The sequence below is a fragment of the Eriocheir sinensis genome, chromosome 8 (genome assembly GCF_024679095.1).
Source record: "Eriocheir sinensis breed Jianghai 21 chromosome 8, ASM2467909v1, whole genome shotgun sequence".
Taxonomy (NCBI): Eukaryota; Metazoa; Arthropoda; class Malacostraca; order Decapoda; family Varunidae; genus Eriocheir; species Eriocheir sinensis.
Genome location: NC_066516.1, coordinates 3,417,532 through 3,441,695, shown reverse-complemented (window position 1 = coordinate 3,441,695; position 24,164 = coordinate 3,417,532). Strand labels below are relative to the sequence as shown.

General features: G+C 44.1%; 2 protein-coding genes across 5 annotated transcripts in view; both read left to right on the top strand.

The window, feature by feature from the left end:
• The window catches only part of LOC126995383 (uncharacterized), a 28,650-nt gene extending 17,470 nt beyond the window's left edge, over positions 1 to 11,180 (top strand). For all 4 annotated transcript variants that reach the window (XM_050854885.1, XM_050854886.1, XM_050854888.1 and 1 more), the window contains exons 5-11: positions 2,799 to 2,954; positions 5,548 to 5,655; positions 6,387 to 6,608; positions 6,933 to 7,286; positions 7,392 to 7,568; positions 8,428 to 8,553; positions 8,933 to 11,180. In XM_050854885.1, coding sequence (XP_050710842.1) covers positions 2,799 to 2,954; positions 5,548 to 5,655; positions 6,387 to 6,608; positions 6,933 to 7,286; positions 7,392 to 7,568; positions 8,428 to 8,553; positions 8,933 to 9,067 — 1,278 coding nt within the window. In that variant the 3' untranslated portion in view covers positions 9,068 to 11,180. The remainder of the gene's footprint in view (positions 1 to 2,798; positions 2,955 to 5,547; positions 5,656 to 6,386; positions 6,609 to 6,932; positions 7,287 to 7,391; positions 7,569 to 8,427; positions 8,554 to 8,932) is intronic.
• An 11,371-nt stretch (positions 11,181 to 22,551) lies between these two features.
• Positions 22,552 to 24,164, top strand: part of LOC126995331 (F-box/LRR-repeat protein 15-like) — a 2,717-nt gene continuing 1,104 nt past the window's right edge. Inside the window, exons 1-3 of the mRNA XM_050854810.1 lie at positions 22,552 to 22,617; positions 22,985 to 23,137; positions 23,380 to 23,475. Of these exons, the coding sequence (XP_050710767.1) occupies positions 22,615 to 22,617; positions 22,985 to 23,137; positions 23,380 to 23,475 (252 nt within the window). The 5' untranslated portion in view covers positions 22,552 to 22,614. The remainder of the gene's footprint in view (positions 22,618 to 22,984; positions 23,138 to 23,379; positions 23,476 to 24,164) is intronic.

Here is a 24,164-nt window from a genome sequence, read left to right as displayed (position 1 = left end):
TAGTACGCTTAAAACATGTGATGTAAATGTTTTATTGTATGTTTGTCTGTGTGTCTCCTTGTCTGGACCAGTGTATGTTGATACTTGTGAGCGTTGCAGATCTGAATTGTGAATGTTGCAGAGTGCGATTGTGAATGGTTGTGCAAGCTTGCAAGTGTGACCTTGATGCATCGTGCAGGTGGAGACACAGTATGATGACTCATATTATCGCGCAACTCGTATGTTGGAAGGGGAATGTGGCATGGAGTGGAGAGGGGAGTCGTGTTTGTGTCGTTGTCTTGAGAGTACGGTGTGAGAGTAGTCGTGCAGTAGTTTGTTCGTTCGCCGCACCTACGTCCTTGCTGGGGCGAAGGTGCGGACGTGGTGTCCAGATCAATTTCGGATAATCCGGTTTTTCGGATAATCCGCTTTCGGATAATCGGGGTTTTACTGTATATACAGAAAAGCCCCACTAAGCGCGAGATCAATTAGCGCGAACCGCAATTAGTGCGAGCCACCATCTACCAAGAAAAAATTTAATTAGCGCGAAAGCCTCGGTTAGTGCGAGCAGCCACCACGACTGAATTTTGAAAATTGCGCCAAGCTGCCATGATGCACGGCACAAGCCGCCATGATGCACGGCACAAGCCGCCATGATGCACGGCACAAGCCGCCATGATGCATAGCACAAGCTGCCATGATGCACGGCACAAGCCGCCATGATGCACAGCACAAGCTGCCATGATTCACGGCACAAGCCGCCATGATGCGCAGCACAAGCCGCCATGATGCACAGCACAAGCTGCCATGATGCACAGCACAAGCCGCCATGATGCACAGCACAAGCTGCCATGATTCACGGCACAAGCCGCCATGATGCGCAGCACAAGCCGCCATGATGCACAGCACAAGCTGCCATGATGCGCAGCACAAGCCGCCATGATGCACAGCACAAGCCGCCATGATGCACAGCACAAGCCGCCATGATGCGCAGCACAAGCCGCCATGATGCGCAGCACAAGCCGCCATGATGCGCAGCACAAGCCGACATGATGCGCAGCACAAGCCGCCATGATGCGCAGCACAAGCCGCCATGATGCGCAGCACAAGCCGTCATGATGCGCAGCACAAGCCGCCATGATGCGCAGCACAAGCCGTCATGATGCGCAGCACAAGCCGCCATGATGCGCAGCACAAGCCGTCATGATGCGCAGCACAAGCCGCCATGATGCACAGCACAAGCTGCCATGATGCGCAGCACAAGCCGCCATGATGCGCAGCACAAGCCGCCATGATGCACAGCACAAGCTGCCATGATGCGCAGCACAAGCCGCCATGATGCGCAGCACAAGCCGCCATGATGCGCAGCACAAGCCGCCATGATGCGCAGCACAAGCCGACATGATGCGCAGCACAAGCCGCCATGATGCGCAGCACAAGCCGCCATGATGCGCAGCACAAGCTGTCATGATGCGCGGCACAAGCTGTCATGATGCACAGCACAAGCCGCCATGATGCGCAGCACAAGCTGTCATGATGCGCAGCACAAGCTGTCATGATGCACAGCACAAGCTGCCATGATGCGCAGCACAAGCCGTCATGATGCGCAGCACAAGCCATCATGATGCGCAGCACAAGCCGCCATGATGCGCAGCACAAGCTGCCATGATGTGCAGCACAAGCCGCCATGAGGCGCGGCACAAGCCACCATGAGGCGCAGCACAAGCCGCCATGAGGGGCGGCACAAGCCGCCATGAGGCGCGGCACAAGCCACCATGAGGCGCAGCACAAGCCGCCATGAGGGGCGGCACAAGCCACCATGAGGCGCAGCACAAGCCGCCATGAGGCGCGGCACAAGCCACCATGAGGCGCAGCACAAGCCGCCATGAGGGGCGGCACAAGCCGCCATGAGGCGCGGCACAAGTTGCCATGAGGCGCGGCACAAGCCGCCATGAGGGGTGGCACAAGCCGCCATGAGGCGCGGCACAAGTTGCCATGAGGCGCGGCACAAGCCGCCATGAGGGGCGGCACAAGCCGCCATGAGGCGCGGCACAAGTTGCCATGAGGCGCGGCACAAGCCGTGAGAGCCCTTACTTTAGCAGACGACGCCATGTTGATACAGGGCAAGTGCTTTGTTTACGTTGTGGATGTGGATACGGGCAACTGACCTTGGCTGTGTGTGAGGTATACCCGGAAAATTTGGATTTGCCAGTTGTCCAAGTGTGATACTGCCTTAAGGCAGCGAGGCCGCTGACCGGGTGAGCGCCGGCGATGACGTCATCGGACTCCCAGCGAATCACAAGTGTGTTTTCAGAGCTCAGCCAATCGTAGTTTTTTTTTTTTTAATGTGATTATTTTGAGTAATTATCAAACCCAAAAGTCAGACCCACGTGTGCACCAAATATTTTTTTTCATATTGGTTACTTTATTCAATTAGCGCGAATTTAGTTAGCGCGACTGCGTTCATCCACCAAATTCTCGCGCTAAATGGGGCTCTACTGTGTATATATATATATATATATATATATATATATATATATATATATATATATATATATATATATATATATATATATATATATATATATATATATATATATATATATATATATATATATATATATATATATATATATATATATATATATATATATATATATATATATATATATATATATATATATATATATATATATATATATATATATATATATATATATATATATATATATATATATATATATATATATATATATATATATATATATATATATAACATGCAATGGTATAATGGTGATGAGTCCATCAATGTTTTCCAGAGCCTGTACAGCTCCCTGTGTCTGTGGATCCTGACCCTGGTGATGGCCATCATCTACCAAAACAACCAGTCCTGGAGACCATTTCCTTCCTTCGCTGACACAACTGTCTGGGTCCTGAGCTACCACCTCCTGCTGCTGTTGTTCCTGCCGCTGCAGGTGAGGCTTGGTCCGCCTGGTCTGTGGAGCCCCAAGGAGTCCGTGGATGGGTTTCCAGGGGTCCAAGCCAGGGACAGATTAATTATAATTGAACACATTCAGATTCCTAGTACAGTACTGTCTCCAAGTTTGCGCTAAATAGGTCGACGTTGTGGGTCGCAAACGTTGAAATCGCAAACTTTGAATCGTTATTCTTATGGGGAAAATTGAAAACCGTCGACATCTTGCGCTTGGCCACCCATCCGGGTGGCCAAGCGCATGTGTGCAGACAGCCCCGGCCGCACGCTGGGCCCGAGCAGCTGACAGGCGGCTGATGATGGTGATGGTGATGATGAGTGTCGGCAGCAAGGCCTTTGCATCGGCGCCCCCTGAACGGTATTTTTATCGGGGTCCGTGTGTGTGTGGTTGAGTTTATTATGGGTTTGGGTTTCTCAATTTGCCAATTCTTATTTTCCACATGTTGCATGGGACCCCTTTCTTTTCTTCCATCTCTTCTTTTTGAAAAAGAAGAGATGGAAGAAAAGAAAGAAGTCACGCGCAACATGGAAAATAAGAATTAGCAAATTGAGGAGCCTGGGCCCACAATAAACACAGCCCCACACACACGGGCCCCAATGAAAATACTGTTTGGGTGGCGCCGATGCAAAGGCCTCGCCGCTGACACTCATCATCACCATTGCCATCATCAGCCGCCCGTCTGCTGCTCAAGCCCAGCGCGCGGCCGGGGCTGCTTGCACACATGCGCCTGGCTGCCCGGATCCCACTCACCTTGCTTCCCGTGGCCAATGGAAAGGCTCAGGGGGTGGGTAAGAGCAAGAACCCGGTTTTAGCAGCCTTTTCCTTTTCCTTTCAGGTCATATCGCAATTTCAGTCTTCAATAAAAATCAAATTTTGGGTGGCCCTATCGCAAACTCGGTGAATCGCAAACTTGAAACTCGCAATCCTGGAGACTGCACTGTATTTTATTGTGTTTGTATTCACATTCATATTCTAAGAAAGTTGTGGTATACGTATTTGTGTTCTAAAACTTAACACTTGTATTCACTCTGTCCCTTCCTTCAACTACTGCCTGAAAACAGTCCACCAGTTTCTTATTGCAAGATGTGAATGGTGTTGCATATAGGATGAATAGCTTGATTTTGAGAACATTTCATTTTTCATACCTGTTCAGTTTTTCAGTCCTACATAGTACCGTAACATTGGGTAATGTTGACCCGTGGTGTAATGTTGACCAAAACTTTTTTTAACGCAAATATTTTCCTTCAAATATTAATTGTGCTTTGCCATTTTAAGCTAGAAACATGGGATAAAGCTCAAAATGATCAGAAATGTTTATAGAATTATTTAAAAATATTAAAGAAACTTAAAATATAACTGTTACGACCCTGACCAAAGTAACGTTCGTCGAGAATATTTTGGAGATTTTACACTGTTCGAAAGCGACAATTTATATCATATTGATAACTAAAAGACAAATACCAATAAATGAAAAAAAAATAGGTTTCCTTATAAAAAAATACCTGAAAAATCCATTTTTGCCATTAAAAAACACCTAATTGCAAGAGTTATGGCACAGGGACGGATTTAATTTGGGGGCAAATGTTGACCATTTGGGTTGGGTAATGTGGCACAAGTGGAACATCAAGTTACATCTCAGTCTCATCAGTAGTTCAAAAAAGCAACAAGGACCTTACAGTTTCTGATTTTGTGTTGGTTAATGTGCCAAAAAATCGAGGTGGTTGTAAGGTCTTCTTAGCTCAGGTAATGTCTACAGTATTGCCTGAAGATGGCTCAGAGAAGAAGTTTCAAATCATGTATTATAAACCAGTTCCTGGTAGTGATAGGACAAAATTCATTCCAAATCATAAAGATATAGATGACATTTTTCTGAGAGATATTAAAGTGAAGGTGCAACAGCCAACACTAAATCAAAGGATCAATATGTCTTTGCAGAATCACTGGATATTTAAGTTGGATCCATAGAAAAAGAGAATGCTTTAAAATAATGCTTAGCAGTACACTTTAAAATTATAGGCCTACAAGGCCTACAGTTAATGTGAAAAATAATCTTTTTATGTTCAAGAAATATTGTTTAAGTTCGTGTTAAAAAGGAAAAAAAAACAATTTTTTTGATTGCCTATGAATGACCAATGGTCAGGTTTACTCTACATTATCTAAAAAGTGGTCAGGATTACACCTCCAAAGTCATTAGAGGGGTATACAGGCATTTCAAGTAGGTGGTCACCTTTACCCTAGCAATTTTGATCCTTGGTCATGATTACCCCAATTGTGTGGGTAAAGTTGACCACCCATATATTTTGGTACATCCTATACTAAATATTTTTGTTTTCAATTAGCATTGTGGGTACAAGTAGTACTAATGGAGATACAAATTTAACATATGTAACATTTCAATAAAAGCAATTTTATTTGGTTGATATTATTGAGTTTTCTTGAAAATCAGTCAACATTACCCCATGTTACGGTACTTAGTTTGTTCTTGATCTGAGTAATAACAGGAATTTTGTTTACTGCCTTTACCGCTGCTCACACTCCCCTTGCTCACCTCACCTGATTTACTGTGTGTGTCCAGATGCTGCTGTGTGTCTGGGAGCTGCGGCGACAGCAGGCCAAAGACTGGCCCACCCTCAATTTCCGCAGCATCTTCACCATGGAGGCTGTTCTGCTCGCATCCCGGCTGGTGAGTCCCCTGTGGCTGTGTGGTGACTAGATGATATAATATGTACAGCTGATGAGTCCCCTGTGGCTGTGTGGTTACTAGATGATATACTAGGTACAGCTGGTGAGTCCCCTGTGACTGCGTGCTGTGCCGACTAGATAATAAACCAGGTAGAGCTGGTGAGTCCCCTGTGGCTGTGTGGTGACTAGATGATATACTAGGTACAGCTGGTGAGCCCCTGTGGCTGTGTGGTGACTAGATGATATACTAGGTACAGCTGGTGAGTCCCCTGTGGCTGTGTGGTGACTAGATGATATACTAGGTACAGCTGGTGAGTCCCCTGTGGCTGTGTGGTGACTAGATGATATACTAGGTACAGCTGGTGAGTCCCCTGTGGCTGTGTGGTGACTAGATGATATACGAGGTACAGCTGGTGAGTCCCCTGTGGCTGTGTGCTGTGCTGACTAGGTAATAAACCAGGTACAGGTTGAATATGACAAATTTCTCTTTTGTTTCTTTTATTTGTCTAAATTTTCATAACATTCTTTTTCTTGCTTCATTGTTTGACAAGTTGTTTGTAACATGGTCCCTTTTTTGTTCCCATCGTGTGACTAAGTCCTCATAGTATTAAATTTCCTTTGTTTTTCAGATTCTTTTTCTGTCTTTTTTAACTGAGTGAGTCCCAGATATTACAAGGGATTGACAGACTTGAGGGCCCTAACAATCTTTCTTTTTTTTATCTTTTTTTTCAGACTCTCACAGGTTTTACTTTTGCTGTATTGCTTGACTCCATTATGTTCCGAGGCTTTAGGGGCGAGTCAGATCCCCGTTATGAGGACAGTTACTATGAAACTCCTCGCGTCAGGTACCCAATACAGCTTGCCCTCGTGTGCTTCAGTGCTGCCTGCTTCAACGCTGTGGCCACCATGGAGACGGCCCTGTCCATGCTGCTGGGGAAGCTGCATCGCTTCATGGTGGGTGGAGGGGCGCTGGCCACCCTTCAGGCCTTCAAAAACTAGACTTGCTTCCCCAGTGACAAGGCCCAATTCTGATTAGTAGTCATGTTCGGAAGATCTACTCTGGGACATTTAGTTTGGATATACAAGTTTATCAGTCTTTCTTATGGCAATAATTCATTAAGTTTGGGTATACAAATGAAATAATCAGTCTTTCATGTGGCAGTAGTTTGCATTTGGACCTGTGTAGGCAGACTTTTGATTTGTGTAATTATCATTTTTTAAAAGCTTGGGAAAAAAAGTTGAAGCAAGCGTACAGAACCCTTGCTCCTCTCCTTTCAGACCACACTGACGTGCCTGCTCTCAGGGCTGTGCTGCGTCAGCATTGCCGTCCTCTGCTCCCCGATCTTTGTCAGGCTCGCCATCGGACCTTACACCATGTACCCTGGCACAATGAATCGGGCCATTGGCCTGAGTCTGGTAACCCTCCTGCACTGGCTGGCCCGCCTCATCTTACCTTCCACCCTGAGCACGCCCCCGCGCATCCTCACCCTGATCATGGACAGACTGGCAGAGGTCACGTCCCTCAGTGACATTGTGGCCATGATCCAGACACAAGGGAATAAAGGGATGGTGCTCCTCCCCAAGACCATGAAGAATATGAAGTATGGCAAGCACATCAAGGTGGCGTCCGTGGTGAGCACCTGGAGTGTTTAGCGTCAGGATCACTCAGAGAACACTACACATGGATCAGCAAGTGTACCCCATAAAATACATAACTGAATCTTTTTCCTTTTTCAGATCTTCTCCATTATTTCCCTGGCAATCATCGGGGTGTCAGCAGGAGACACACCCACCTACAAAATGTGGGGTCATGTTATGGTGCTGTGTGCCAACACCGTGACCATCTTACGGACACTGCCGCCCCTCGTGACAGAGTATTTCCATCAAGAAATGGAGATCATCCCCGTGAAGCAGGTGGGTGACCCTTCAGCTCATTGGGGCAGTGTTCTCAAGGCTAAGTCTATGCTGATGCACTTTATCATTACCACTTGGCTTTATCTCCACTAGTAGTTGTTTTATGTAACTGTAGTGGCAGCTGAGGAGTGGTACAAATCTGCCAGAGAAGCAGGTGGTGAGATTATCGTGGAGCCTTCATTGAATGTTGCTGGAGCAGGATAGTGCACGTTGACATTTGACATAGACATCTCTGTTCCAGTCTCTATGTCCTCTGTTCCAATCTTCTCTTCCATTCTCCTTCTGCTGTTCCAGTCTCATTTTCCTCTGTTCCAATCTTTCTCTCTTCTCTTCCATTTTCCCTCTGCTGTTCCAGTCTCTCATTTTCCTCTGTTCCAATCTTTCTCACTACTGTTCCAGTATTTTATTTTCCTCTTCCAATCTTTCTCTCCTCTGTTCCAATCTCTTTTCTGTTCTAATCTTTCTCTCTTTTCCATTCTCCCTCTGCTGTTCCAGTCTCTCATTTTCCTCTGCTCCAATCTTTCTCTCTGCTGTTCCAGTCTCATATTTTCCTGTTCCAATCTCTTTTCTGTTCTAATCTTTTTGCTGTTCAAGGCTCTTATTTTCCTCTGTTCCAATCTTTCTGCTCTTTCATTTTCTTTCTCTGCTGTTCCACTTCCAGTATTTAATTTTCCTCTGTTCCAATCTCTCTCCTCTGCTCTTCAGATCTTGTGAAGGCCTTCTTACTGCAGTGAACTCGACGGCTGGTGCTGCTCATTCAGTAACCGTTATAATCCATTGATCAAAGTTTTGTGGCCCGACTAACAGTATCCTCATGTCTTGTAACCTGATCAACTATATCCTTGTGTTGTCCTTTCAGAGGCTGTTTGGCTTGGCCGTTGAGACCGTGGCACTGTTTGTGGGCGGCATCGTGGTGTGCAACACTGCATTCTTTGGAATGGGAGTCTTTGGTGGCATATTGAACATTCTCTTCGCTGTGTTCCAGGTGGGTTTGGGTCTCACTGGGTCTCACTTCTTCCTTTGGTTTTGACTGAATTGTGACTTTGGGTCTCACTCCTCGGGTCTTTGTTATTTATTTTCTTTATTTATTTTTTTCATGTATAATTTTACCTGCTTCATCTACCACTGAAAAAAGTAATACAGTAAACCCTCCTTTTGGCATTTTTTAATTTTTTTTAATTTATATCTCCCTTGAGCAAACTCCTTCATACACACAGACACCACAACACTCACACACACACACACACACACACACACACACACACACACACACACCAACACAACACAACACAACACCCACATGTATAAAATGCAGCCTCACCCTCCGCCTCACATTAAACTCCCCTTTATTTTCTCTTCAACAGATGCTTTTCATGTGGTCCCTGTACAAGGGTATATCGCAAAGCCAACCCTGCGAGGACATGGAACGCTTGACAGAGGGGGAGGAAGCCACCAGCCAGGAGGGAGACCAGACCAGTCCCCCTGATGCTATGGCCTGAAGGGTGGTCTGAGGTGTCTGAGGTCCTGAACACTCCACTATTGTAACCCAAGGAGTGATTCTCTCTCTCACCTTGTTTTGTCTGCTTTGTCCAATCTCTTTTATGTTATGATCTTTCTTTCTTCCCTTCCATTCTCTCGCTCTGCTGCTCCAATCTTTCTTTCCTCTCTTCCATTCTCTCTCTCCTCTGTTCCTCCTCTTACTCTTCCTCTGTTCCCATTCTTCTAGTCTTCAAAATTTGTCCTCTTTCCTGTAACCTTCTCTTTTTTCCTCTTCTCACCTCTTCTTTCTTTTAAACATTTTTTCTCCTCCTCTCATCTCTTACCACCAACTAAACCTACTATCTTCTCCCTTTCCTAGCCTCCCAGTCCTCGTCTTTCCTCTCACCTCTCCTGTTTTCCTCCTCTCACCTTCTTCCTTTGCTTTGCTTTCAATCTTTATTTCTCCTTGTGTCCTCTCCCTCACTAGTCTTCCTTCATTGCCCTTTTCCTCCTCTTTCCAGTCTGTTCCTGTCCTGAATGTTTTAAGGTGCTGTCCCTGCTGTGGCCTTACTACTATGCACTCTACTCTTATATACTGCTGCTGTTGCTGATAAGGATAGTATAGCCTCAATTGACCCCTTATATATTTAGCTTTATACTGATATTACTGGTAAGCAAGGGGCAGCCTATATTAAACCCTGTACCAGCTGTCTTTCTACATAACATACATCGTTTCCTATTGCTATTACATATAGGGACAGCATATATTAAACCCAGAATATCTCACATACACACATGGCTTTCCACTGCTCTCTATGTTATATGCCTAGCAGCAGCACCACTGATAGCAAATATAATCATATGCCTTCATATGCCTCACCCTAGAGAGCATTTTTGGCTTTAGGTGTTACTTTTAAGAAGTCTAGAGTGATTTTATATAATGGGGAAAGGTATTGGTAGGTTTTGTAGCCACTTTGCATTGGGTACTAATGGCTGTGGTGTTGGTTTAACAGTGACCCAGTGGTTCTCAACCTTTTTCTGTCCATTCCCCCTTCATGAATTCTCAATATTCGTGTGGACCCCCTTCATTTTTTTCCCAAATCCCACCCTGCCAAAAAAGGTTAAAATAAATGTTGAAGATAATTTTTTTTGCTTTATTACAAATTTGGCATAATTATGTAATTTTGATAAACTTGAATTTGGTTGGAAAAAGTTCAGTCAACCTCTGCATATTTTATCACTCATCAGTGGGAAGGCTGACATTGTTTATTTTCAGCCAGTTGACAAATCCGAGGTTGTGTCACTGACAATGCACATCTCATGTCAGGGTCCACATCCAGTCGATTCCGGCTCTTATTCTTGATTTGTAGAAGGTGGAGAAACCAGACTCACATAAATATGTACTTGAAAAAGGCAAGAGTAGTCAAAGTGCAATCTCACTGACTTTCAGATATGACACACTGAACACCAGAATACATTCAGATTCCTAACATTATTTAGAAATGTATAATTTGTATCAGCCCGCCATGGCCCCCCTAAATTCTTGCCATGGTCCCCAGGTTGAGAACCAAACCTAAGAATGGTCTGACTAGTGTTATGCGTTCATACTTAAGTGGTAGGCAATTAAATCTCTTTAGAAATTATACCAAAGTATATTCTAGATTAAGTAATCAGAATTTAATATATTGTGACTTTCCCAAGGCCACAGAAGATCAGCTGGGTTTTCATGGGTGATTTTCACATCTGTGGTGCATGGCGGTGTAAAACTGTCGCCACAATCGCAAAACAGTCCGTGAAAATCCCAGCTACTTCTACAAGAGGCTTTTTAAATAGGCGAACTGAGGCGCTGATGTTTAAGAATATGGGCTTTAGAATGAAAGGAATTCTCTAAATTAATGGGTACATAATTAGATAGCATTGAGAATATATTTATTTATTGAATATAAAGAGGATCATATTCTTTACTAAAGAGCATTAGGAGAAGAATATTTTTACTGAAGGGTGTTGAGAGGAGGATATTTTTATTGAAGGGTTTTCCAGAGAATTTGTACTGAAGAGTATTCTTTTATTTGGTATACAAATTAGGGAACATGAAGAGAAATACATCTCCTTTTCCAGAGTATTGCCTTGAGTGGTCCGTGCCTTCACAGCGTTAGGATAAGTGACCCTTGTGGGACACGTTGCCACAGTATGTATTCTCGAGGGCATTAGGAGAAGGAATGTACTTAGAGCAGCTTTTCCTCGGCTATGCTTCTGCTGGGCATTTCTCGGCCCTCCTCCTGCCTGTATACTGATGCAGAGGTATAAATGTAGTGTTGCAAGAATCAAACTTTTATACCCAAAACTCTGGAATGATACAAGGTTATAACTGCGAGGCTTTAAAGACAGCATTATGTGGTGCACTGCATGACTACTTGGTGTACTGATCATGCAAAGTATTGTAAAATGTGTTGCAAGAATCAAACTTTTATACCCAAGACACAGGAATAGAATAGGGCTTATAGAGACGATGCATTCAATGTAACTACTTGGTGTACTGATCATACAGAGTATTGAAAACTGTGTTGCATGAATTACAGTTTGATACCCAAAATCGTAATGACGCAAGGGTTATAACGATGAGGCTTTCAAGATAGCTTTACTTTTTCTCAGCAGGGAGGCAGCTCAAGAGCAAAAAAAAACTAGATGCTGCTCCAACAAAAGAAAACAACTTGCAGCCAGAACAGGAGTCTGTTTTGGGTGGAGAGGTGTTTTCCCCTTCCCCGTGTCCTCCTCACTTCTAACACTTCACTCTCCTACAGCCATCCCTCTTTCTTCCCCTTACTCCCAACTTTCTCATCTTCCTCCTCCTTAAATTCCTTCTCTTTTTCTTTCCCCTTGTTTCCCTCTTCCCCAGACCCCTCGTTTTCCTCCCTTCCCTGACCATGGACTTCTTTTTTTGACCTGTTCCACTTTGTATCGCTTCATAGGTCCTCCTCATTACTTCACACCATATGCACTTAGTTACTTCACAGTGCACACTTATACACTTCACCCTTAACTGATGTGTTTTGTTAGGAATTAAGGGTTGTTTAGGGAGGTATTGGTAGTCCGTTATCAAGATGAAGCATTATTGATAACTGCTGCAGGCTCCAACCAGTGGTTCAAGGAAGCTCCGATAGGAATGAGTTCCCTGCCAAGGTCGCCCGTGAGTAGTTAGCTGTAAACCTTCGCGATGTTAAGACACCAGAGTCAGCCGTTAGCCTTCATGGCGAACACAAGCGGTCATCTGTTAACCTGTGTGCTGACAAGTCAGTTATAAACTTCGCCGGTGTAACTGTAGTGCGGCGACTTGCTTGATGGGCGAGCCTCCCATAAATCCCTCTGCCAAGGGGGTACCTCTGGCCGACTGGTTAAGGAGTGGCTCTCCCGTCTCGCTGGTCACGGGTTTGATCCCTGTCACTGGCAAAACCTTTCCCTGACTGAATTAATTTCTCGTGTGTTTCGTTATACGCAGTGGTCGTGTGTAAGTGAAGTAAAGAGACGTGTGTTTCGTTACACACATTGGTCATGTGTGAGTGTAGTAAAGAGACGTGTGTTTCGTTACACGCATTGGTCGTGTGTAGTAAAGAGACATGTGTTTTGTTACACGCAGTGGTCGTGTGTGAGTGTAGTAAAGAGAAAAATTCAGGCATTTCAGTGGTGGCAGCGGTGGGCATCCTCTCCTGTGATTCTGTTGTCACCCTGAGTGGGTAACAGGTTGAGTGATGGCCCATGCTCTCTGAAGTTTATAGAAAATGGGAAATCTCAACACACAGAAATTAATCTAAATAGGGATGGGGAGCCGTGTAGTGCGGCGACTTGCTTGATGGGAGTGGCTCTCCAATCTTGCTGGTCGCAGGTTCAATCCCTGGCATGGGCAAAACCTTTCCTTGTCTGAATTCATTTATTGTGTGTCATTTCACGCAGAGGTCGTGTGTGAGTGTAGTAAAGAGAAAATTCTGGCATTTCATAACCACCTATTAGCAGTTGCCTTAGTGGCATCACATACACCAGGCTACTTCAAGTTTGACTCGGCAGCAGACAGCTAAAATACTACTACTACTACTACATTAACTACGATCTACAAGCAGTGGCATAACACCCATAGTACTGGGGTGGACAAAGTCCAAGGGCCTCGGAGGTCCTGGGACGAGAGAGAGAGAGAGAGAGAGAGGCGGATTTACATGGAGGCTGCAGCCTCAGTATTCAGGGGGCCCCCGATGAGGCAGTGATTAAAAAACAAATAAATTATTAAAATAAATAAAACCAACAAGAATAATGTGGAAATATCTTTTTACTTTCCCTAAATTTGCTGCTTTTCCCTTCGTAATATTTTCATATTAGCCAAAATACAATAAGTAATGTGTCAACACTGCAACAAACAAGTGGCAACACTGGAATCAGAACTCATTACCAGTTCCCCTCTCCCGCGTGTTGGAATAGTACTGTCACTGTGTGAGATCTGCATTTTTCGCGGTTTTCAGAGTGAAATATCAGTGCTGTGTATATCAGCATGTCCTGTAATAACCACTGGTCATTGTCATACAGTGATAAAACCCGGTCGTTGCCACAGACATGATTTGTGATGAGTTTTGCAGTGTTGACCTGATCTTTGAAATGAGAAACATGGCTGGCTGATGGCCGCTTGGTGCATGGCATGGTTCATGGTGGGTTCTGTATTTCAATAACTTTTGTGCTGATGGGTAAGAATCCGACGGACTGATATTATAGTGAATACGAGCAACAACATTGTTTTGTGTTTTATCAGCATTCAGCATGCTGTATAATGACGAGTGATCATTGTCGGTCAGAAAGTGACAAAACCCCGGTCATTGCCACATACAAAGTGCGATGAGTTTTGCAGTGGTGTTTCTGATTGATTGATTGATTGATTGATAGTTTATTGTTGCAAGTAAAACAACAAGGGAGAAGAAATGTAATTATAATGGACTTGTTGGATTTGTGTTGTGGTATAAACCGTATAATGCAAGGGCTGCATGTTTAAAAGATATGGAGATTGTACCCAATCCTCACCTTAATCGTAAGTCCTAACCCAAATCCTAAGCCCTTCCCAACCTCTTGACCCCCCCGCACAACCCCCGCATACTATACCGCCCAAACGCAGCCCTCTGCGAATCCGTGACTAGAAAACTTGAATACGCACGATAAATATATTATGTGACCGTGGTCCATGTGGGAAACTGTTCAGCTGGCGTTGTGATGCACGAGGCCAAAAGTTACGCCACCAGGTGCCACCTACGAGGTGCTGTGCCTGTAAGTATATGTTTCTCCGTTTACTGCGTCATGACTGCCGAGTGGCATCATTACAAATCGGTACTACTGCCCAGTGCCGAGTGCTCATATGACACTATCAGCACTGGGCCCCGCTCAAAGTGTCGGAAGACTGTCGGTACCATCAGTACCGTTTGGGTTCCCAGTGCCGGCGCTTATGGGGACACGCTCACCCGCCATGCATGGCTGTGTGGTGTTGGTCCCGGCTGTGCTTGTCGCTGCATGTCCGTCTTCCCGCCATTTTGTCCTGCCTGATGTTTCCATCCTCCCGTTCGGCTCCATTATTTTATTAACTTATTTATTAGATAATTCTTCATGTCCGATTCTTTTTTTTTTATAGTTTTGCTAATATATATATTATATATATATATATATATATATATATATATATATATATATATATATATATATATATATATATATATATATATATATATATATATATATATATACTGTTATCGTTATTAGACTATGAGTCCATCCTTAGTCACTATATAGATGCTAATTTCTATCGATAAATAAATATTCACTTCATTCAGTGGAGAGAGAGAGAGAGAGAGTATCCATGACCGAGATATCCACTCAGGCACTCAGCCTCACGCGAGTGAGGAAGAAAGGAGGGACACTATGAGCGACTGGCTAGTATTGGTACCATGGGTACCGAGCAGTCTGGTTCCTCTTGCCCCAATCGGAAATAATAGTAAGGTCTGAGGCTAAGCGTTCTGTTGCCTCCAGCCTTGAATCATTAAGTTCCTATAGGGTGGGTCTTCTATTAAAAGCTGTTGAGTATTGCAGAGTGGAGTCATCGGCGTAAGAATGGATAGGACAGTTCGTTTTGGAAAGAAGATCATCAATGAACAACAGAAAGAGAGTGGGAGATAGGACAGAATCCTGTGGGACGCCACTGTTAATAGGTTTAGGGGAAGAACGGTGACCGTCTACCACAGCAGAAATAGAACGGTCAGAAAGGAAACTGGAGATAAAGGTACAGAGAGAAGGATAGAAACCGTAGGAGGGTAGTTTGGAAAGCAAAGATTTGTGCCAGACCCTATCAAAAGCTTTTGATATGTCCAGCGCAATAGCAAAGGTTTCACCGAAACGGCTAAGAGAGGATGACCAAGAGTCAGTTAGGAAGACAAGGAGATCACCAGTAGAACGCCCGTTGCGGAACCCATACTGGCGATCAGATAGAAGGTCAGAAGTGGAAAGGTGCTTTTGAATCTTCCGGTTAAGGATTGATTCAAAAGCTTTAGATAGACAAGAAAGTAAAGCTATAGGACGGTAGTTTGAGGGATTGGAACGGTCACCCTTCTTAGGCACAGGCTGTATGAAGGCATACTTCCAGCAGGAAGGAAAGGTAGATGTTGACAGGCAGAGGCGAAAGAGTTTGACCAGGCAGGGTGACAGCACAGAGGCACAGTTTTTAAGAACAATAGGAGGCACTCCATCAGGTCCATAAGCCTTCTGAGGATTGAGGCCAGAGAGGGCATAGAAAACATCATTTTGAAGAATCTTTATAACGGGCATAAAAGAGTCAGAGGGGGGATGAGTAGGAAGAATATGCCCAGAATCGTCCAGAGTGGAGTTTTTAAAAAAAGTTTGAGAAATGATGTTCAGCCTTAGAGATAGATGAAACGGCAGTGTTGCCGTCAGGACTGAGGAGTGGAGGGAAAGATGAAGAAGTGAAGTTGGAAGAGATGTTTTGGGCTAGATGAAATGTAAAGTTCATAGGTAGTATTAGTTCGAAGGCTCAGGTACCTTTTGTGAGCTGCCACTCTATCACTGACAGCACGAGAACAAGCGTAATTAAACCAAGGCTTTTTAGCGTGAGGAGTAGAGAAAGTACGTGGAATGTATGCCTCCATTCCAGAGACAATCACCTCTGTGATGCGCTGAGCACACACAGAGGGGTCTGGCTCCTGGAAGCAATAATCATTCCACGGGAAATCGGAAAAGTACATCCTCAGGTCGTCCCACCGAGCTGAAGCAAAATGCCAGAAGCATCGCCTCTTCGGTGGGTCCAGAGGGTGTACAGGAGCGATAGGACAGGATACGGCAGCCCGGCGGCTCCCGCCCGGGCTGCCGCAATACACCCCACGCCGCCGGCCTTCACCAGCCCTCCGCGTGCCAAACTAGCACCCCCCCCCCACCCCCCACACACAAATAACACAAATACACAAAAATCTACCCCCTGGCGTAACAATATCAACGGTGAGTCTGGTCAGGATCGAAGTCTAACGGCGGATTGGCCTGGCCCACGGTGTTATGGACTCGCTCAACACGAGCATATATGGCGTTGTCGATACCTGTGCAGAAGGACAAAGATCCGGATCTTCAAGTCCCTTGTGCTTCCTGTCTTAATCTATGGTTGTGAGACATGGACACTAAATGGGAATTTGGAGAGGCGGATTGATGCCTTTGGTAAAATATCACAAAAGGTTCCAGAGCCTTCGAACTCCCCCTAACTATGACCTTTACATTTCAGCCCGGAATCGTGCCAAATCTATTCTCCGACTTATCAAAACTTCTTTTATCAATAGAAAATGTCACCACCTTGCTTCTTCTAATTCTTCCCGTGACTTCTGGCATCTAGCCAAAAATATCTCCTCCAATTTCACTTCTTCCTCTTTCCCTCCTCTCCTTAACCCTGACGGCAGAACTGCAGTCTCATCTGTCTCAAAGGCTGAACTCTTCGCTCAAACTTTCTGAAAGAACTCCACCTTGGACGATTCTGGGCATATTCCTCCTACTCATCACCCCTCTGACTCCTTTATGCCTGTAATTATTAAGATTCTTCCAAATGATGTTTTCTATGCCCTCTCTGGCCTCAACTCTCAGAAGGCTGATGGACCTGATGGAGTGCCTCCTATTGTCCTTAAAAAATGTGCTTCCGTGCTGACACCCTGCCTGGTCAAACTCTTTCGTCTCTGCCTATCAACATAGCTTTACTTTCCTGTCTATCTAAAGCTTTTGAATCAATCCTTAACCGGAAGATTCAAAAGTACCTTTCCACTTCTAACCTTCTATCTGATCGCCAGTATGGGTTCCGCAAGGGGCGTTCTACTGGCGATCTTCTTGCTCTCTTAACTGACTCTTGGTCATCCTCTCTTAGCCGTTTCGGTGAAACTTTCTCTGTTGCGCTAGACATATCGAAAACATTCGATAGAGTCTGGCACAAGTCTTTGCTTTCTAAACTGCCCTCTTTCGGATTCTATCGCTCTCTCTGCTCCTTTATCTCCAGTTTCCTTTCCGGCCGTTCTATCTGTGGTGGTATACGGTCACTGTTCTTCCCCTAAACCTATCAGCAGTGGTGTTCCACAGGGTTCTGTCCTATCACCCACTCTCTTCCTGTTATTCATCAACGATCTTTCCATAACAAACTGTCCTGTCCACTCATACGCCGACGGCTCCACTCTGCGTTATTCAACTTCTTTCAATAGAAGACCCTCTCAACAGAAAGTACACGACTCCAGACTGGACGCTGCAGAACGCTTAACCTCAGACCTTGCTATCACTTCCGACTGGGGCAGAAGGAACCTTGTGTCCTTCAATGCCTCAAAAACTCAATTTCTCCAACCTATCAACTCGACTCAATCTTCCAAACACCTCCCCTATTTTTCGACAACACTCAGCTATCACCATCTTCAACACTAAACATCCTCGGTCTATCCTTTACTCAAAATCTCAACTGGAAACTTCACATCTCCTTTCTCGCTAAATCAGCTTCCTCGAGGTTGGGCGTTCTGTATCGTCTCCGCCAGTTCTTCTCCCCCGCGCAGTTGCTATCCATATACAGGGGCCTTGTCCGTCCTATGCATCTCACGTGTGGGGGGGCTCCACTCACACAGCTCTTCTGGACAGAGTGGATCGAGTTTAAGGCTCATCGTCTCATCAGCTCTTCTCCTCCTACTGATAGTCTTCTACCTCTTAAATTACGTCGCGATGTTGCCTCTCTTTCTATCTTCTATCGATATTTCCACGCTGACTGCTCTTCTGAACTTGCTAACTGCATGCCTCCCCCCCTCCCGCGGCCCCGCTGCACACGACTTTCTACTCATGCTCATCCCTATACTGACCAAACCCCTTATGCAAGAGTTAACCAGCATCTTCGCTCTTACATCCATCACGCTGGTAAACTCTGGAACAATCTTCCTTCATCTGTATTTCCTCCTGCCTACGACTTAAACTCTTTCAAGAGAAGGGTATCAGGACACCTCTCCTCCCGAAATTGACCTATCTTTCGGCCACCTCTTTTGATTCTTTTTTAGGAACAGCGACCAGCGTTTTTTTTTATTATTATTGTTTCCTTTTTTGTGCCCTTGAGCTGCCTCCTTTGTTGTAAAAAAAAAAAAAAAAAAGTGTCTACGCAGAATCATGGGATATCGCTGGAATGACTTTGTGTCAAACCGGCGACTACTCCGTGAGACTGATTCGACACACACACACACACACACACACACACACATATATATATATATATATATATATATATATATATATATATATATATATATATATATAGATATGTATATTACCTGCATAGTCCGTCAACGCCAACTCCGGCTATACGGGCACGTGGCACGTTTTCCGGAAGCTGATCCTGCTCATCGGGTTATCTCTGTAAGAGACAATCCTGAGTGGAGGAGGCCAAGGGGACACCCACGGCGAGTTCCTGGCTGGAGCAAGTCGATAGATTGTGCCGGGAGGTACTCGGGTTGGGAAGGGGGCCTGCATGGACACTCGCTCAGAGGGACCCCCGGAACTATCCATCATCAGTGACATTGTTCAAGGCCAGGTCAAATACTCGACAACTTAAATGACAGAAACAGACAGACTGAGTGCAAGCTATGTGGAGCAGAGGTGGAAAACATCAATCATTTTGTGCTATGGTGCCTGTTCCTGCAAGACACAAGAAGAGCAATAGAACTGCAGCAGCTGTACCAAGAAGCCGAAGAGAAAATAATTGGAAGATTCCTATTCGAAGACGTAAAACTGAAGGAGAAAAAAAAGAGATACTACACCGTGGAAGGCAAGAGAAAAAAGATTAGAAGAATTGCAAGACCAAGACGAATATATAACAGGAGCCGTTGTAAAGGCACTACTTCCGACACCATTACGTCACATCACTTGTCAACAACTGCATTACCGAGGACTCCTGATAACAACTACCACTGACGGGGCTCTAGAGGCTGTGGGCCCACAGCCTAACTAGCCCCATAAAACACCCACGAAGAAGAAGAAGACGTAAAAGGTAGTTTAAGAAAACTAAAGAACAAGAAAACAGCCGGGCCAGATGGGATGAAAGGTGAATTATATAAAGCTTTACAAAATAATAATTATAAATTTATAAAGTTATTAACAGAAAGTTTTAAGAATAATCGGAGAAGGAAGAGTCCCTGAGTTATGGAAAAAGTCAAGAACAATAACGATCCCTAAAAAGAATAAACCAAAAGTGTCAGAGTTAAGGCCTGTTGCAGTAACAAATATCTCCTTCAAACTATTCTTTTTCCTGGGGTTTTTTATGGGGCTAGTCAGGCAATGGGACCACAGCCTCTAGAGCCCTGTCAGTAGTAGTCGCTATCCGGTGTTGTTTTTGGTTGTCGTTCTGTCACCGGTGTGGTTAAATCCTATCGAGTTACCCCGACTTCTGCAGGAAGGTCTGCGTACACTTGAGGGCTTGGAAGGCTGTGTCGGGGCTGAGAGTGCTTCAAACTATTTGTCAGTGACAGTCAAAGACACCTTAGAAAACCACATTATAGAAAACCAAGTAACTAAAGAAAACCAGAGTGGCCTTACAAAAGGTGGCAGAATTGAAAATAACCTTATGACACTTAAATATTGTATAGATAAAACATTCAGAGAGAAAAGACCATTGTATGTAACAACTGTAGACTTCTAAGGCATACGATTCTGTAAGAAGAGAAAATATGTTAGCAATTTTGATGGAGTTTAAGGTTCACCCCAACTTAATTGATTTAATAGCTGACATTTATTCAGGTGATTCGACTGATATTGCAATTGACAGAAGAAGAGTAGTGAAGAAGAATGTGAGTAGTGGGATAAAGCAAGGTTGTACGGCTTCAACAACCCTATTCAAATTAATTACATACACAATAATAGACAAATTAGAAGAAGAAAGTGGTTTCCGAGATGAAAGCTCCGTCTGAGTTCACTCTTCTTTGCAGACGATGTTCTATTACTTTCGAGATCAAAAGAGCAAATGGAAAGGATGTTTGATGTGTTGATAAACTTAAGTAACATAACAGGTCTAAAAATAAATAAAGAAAAGAGTGGTGTTCTAATTTTCAATGAGAAAAATAAAGTAGATGAAATCAGGAAGATATGAAATATTTGGGGATAATTGTTTCAAACAAGAAAAACTGTTTTAAGATTCAGAAAAGGCAAAGAAACTGGCAAATTTAACATACCCAGTAATAGCACAAAGCTGTAATAAAGTCCTCATCGGCAAAAGTTATTGGAAGAGCATTGTGTTACCTTCAGTTTTGTATGCATCAAGTATTTTAGCCTTTACGAAACAAGGAATATAAAAAGTACAAAGGATTGAAAATTCAGAATACAGAGCCATACTGGGAGCCCCACACTATGCACAAGTAGCAACATTAAGAGGGGAAATAGGTTCAAGTACTATACCGTTTACCGTTGATGAGGTTTCAGGCCCTGCTCCGCTGCTGATGCTGATGCAGCGCTCTACGAGGGCCGTCAACAATTTCAACGTAAGCCTCAATAATAGTCTTCGATGCACTTATTCTCAAACATCGTAGTGAGTGAGTGAGTGTCTTAATTTTTTTCACGAATAATATCACATATAACAGTTATACTATGAAAACAAGAATTAGAGAAAATCAGCTGAACTACCTCAAATATATAGAAGAAAATGAAATCAATGGCCTTTTGAGAAGAATTGTGGAAGAAAAAGCAAATAATATAACTTAAGATTATTGGCTACAATCAACCCATGACTTCATGAAAGACATAAATGTCAAGCACCAGCAGCTAAAGAAACAAGAACTAAAAGAAAGAAGCAAGACGTGGGATATGAAGAAATGTCAGAATGATGTTGCAGTAAAATTAAGATAGATAATTTATAAGGAAATGAAGAAAACTGTCGGAAGAGAAAATATATGACAACAAGCCAGCATCTCAGATACTATATAGAGCAAGAACCAACAACCTAAGACTAAATGACAGAAACAGGCATACAAATGGAGATACAAATTGTTTACTATGTGATTGGGAGTTGGGAAATTTAAATCATTTTTTGTTGTGGTGCCCTGGATATGAGGAAATAAGGAGAAAGTCAAGAGCTTTGCAAAGACCTTATTTAGAACAAGAAAACAACATCATTGGTGATCTACTGTTTAAAGAAGAATGGATAGGAAAAGCTAAGAAAATAGTATATGAGATGAGGATGAAAAGGGAACACCAACGGAGGAACTTGACCGACAATGGCCATTGACGACAGGGAAGCGCTGTTGCAAAGGCTATGTATGCTTCCTGACCAACACCTGAACCTGAACCTGACTGCTGGGGCTTCATAGGCTGTGGTCCCATAGCCTAGCCAGCCCCCTAAAATACTGAAGAAGAAGAAGAAGTCTCTCTCTCTCTCTCTCTCTCTCTCTCTCTCTCTCTCTCTCTCTCTCTCTCTCTCTCTCTCTCTCTCTCTCTCTCTCTCTCTCTCTCTCTCTCTCTCTCTCTCTCGTCACTTTGTGCGAGGCTCATATATTCTTGGCTAATGCCAAGGGGTCAGAGGATAGTAGGTAAACCTCCAAACACATGACAGACAACAACTTACACTTAAAAATAATCAAAATTAATGGAGCAGCAGCCCAAAAATTGTAAGAGAAATCAGGGTGGGCAAAGAGATGAAATTACAGCATTTTCCAAAGCACGGTGGAGTACACTAACATCAAGCAGAGAGGTGGAGACCATTGGGAAAGGCTTTTGTTCTGCAGCTGGCTGAAGATAATGAGGAAGATGGTCAAGGATCAGCCACATAACCCTGCCTTCCTTCCTCTCTCCCTCTCTCAGCACAATGGTGTCTGTGCAGCCCCAGCAGCTGCCAGACCTCCCCTGGCACGATGTCATCTACCAGCACATCTTCCCGCGCCTGTCCGTGGTGGGCTGTGTAAGCCGCTGCAGTGTCCAGGGCCTTCCACAGAGTGTCAAGGAATACTTTCACACATGCAAAGAAATTGGCGTCTCAGACTACATCTTGACAGATGATGATTTTCGCATGGTAACACTTGACACATTTTAATCAGTATATATCTGTATTGTATCTGATTCTGTGTGTGATCAGTGGCTTTTTTTAATAAAGAAATAACTTGATGCTATTAAAATTAATGTGTAAAATTATACATACATTTATGCATAAAATGTAATATAGTACAAATATATCAAGCAGATGTCACACAGTATGATAAATCTCCATTCTCACATAGTTGTTATGACCTCAAAGTTATGCATGTGCCTGTTGATAAATCTAGAGCATGAGTTGACAAAAAGTATTAGTGTAGGTAAAGTTCTGAAATGTGAATTTTAACCATAATGTTTAAAGTACCTGCAGGGTATTAAGTTACTTTATTTATGACATTAATTTTCAGATAACTCTTGAGTGTAGAAACCTTCAGCGTCTGTCAGTGGCTCGCTGTTCATGGCTGAGTGACGGCCCGCTCATCACACTCTTCAGGCAGAGCCCAAACCTGGTCTATGTTGACCTCAGGGGATGCTGCAGCCTCAACGGGGGAGCCCTGCAGGTAAGGTTCTGCATCTGTGACATTGCATTGTTTCCTTGTGTCCTGTGCATCTCAGAAGGAGGAGGAGGAGGCCTTTACCTTCCCTCTGCCTGTGTTGGCCAGCACACACACGGGAGCTACTTGTCGGGTGGAAGTAACTGGCAGAATACAGAAAATGTCGGTATTTGCTTAACAGATGTATTTTTGGGACAAGTAGTTGAGCAGCTGTTTACAGGAGCACTTATTTTTCTTCTTCCTTTAAGATTTTGGCTGTGAAGTGTAAAAAACTGAAGTTCCTGCTGGTGGATGGCTGCCCATGGTTCACTGGTGGCAGCCTGCAGGCCCTGACGCTGCACCAGGTACACTCCCCGCCTTGTTCATTTGGTAGGAGCAGGTAATGGAGGGCTCTGCTTTGTGTAGTGTGTGTTCCCTGAAAACAGGTTCTGACTTCTGAGCCTCAATACAAGTGTCTATACAGGAAGGCAATATGACAAATTCTTTCAAGAGGAGAGTATCAAGACACCTCTCCACCCAAATTTGATCTCTCTTCTGACCTCTTGTTCTGTTTCTTTTGTCAGAGCAGCGTCTAGTGGTCTTTTTTTTTTTTTTTTTTTTTTTTTTTTGCCACTGAAGTGCCTCCCTTGCTGTAAAAAGAAAAAAAAAAGAAAGAAAAAAAAGGCCCATGTAAGACAGGTCCTGATGAAATGTCTCCAAATCTTGTTTCTATAGCCTTGTCCTTTGTTATCTTGTGTCCAGACCACCTCACACCACTGCACTATACCCATTACACACACTCCCTTGCTTCCTAACCCACACCAACACACACACATCCTCACTTCTATCCCCATCCCAGCTTCACCCCTTCCACCACACCACAACCCTCCCTCCATCCCTTGCTGCCTTACCCATTCCAACACTCACACATATCGTCACTTCTCTCCCCATCCCAGCTTCACCCCTTCCACCACCCCACAACCCTCCCTCCATCCCTTGCTGCCTCACCCATATGAACACACACACCCCCTGACTGCCCTCCTCATCCCAGCCT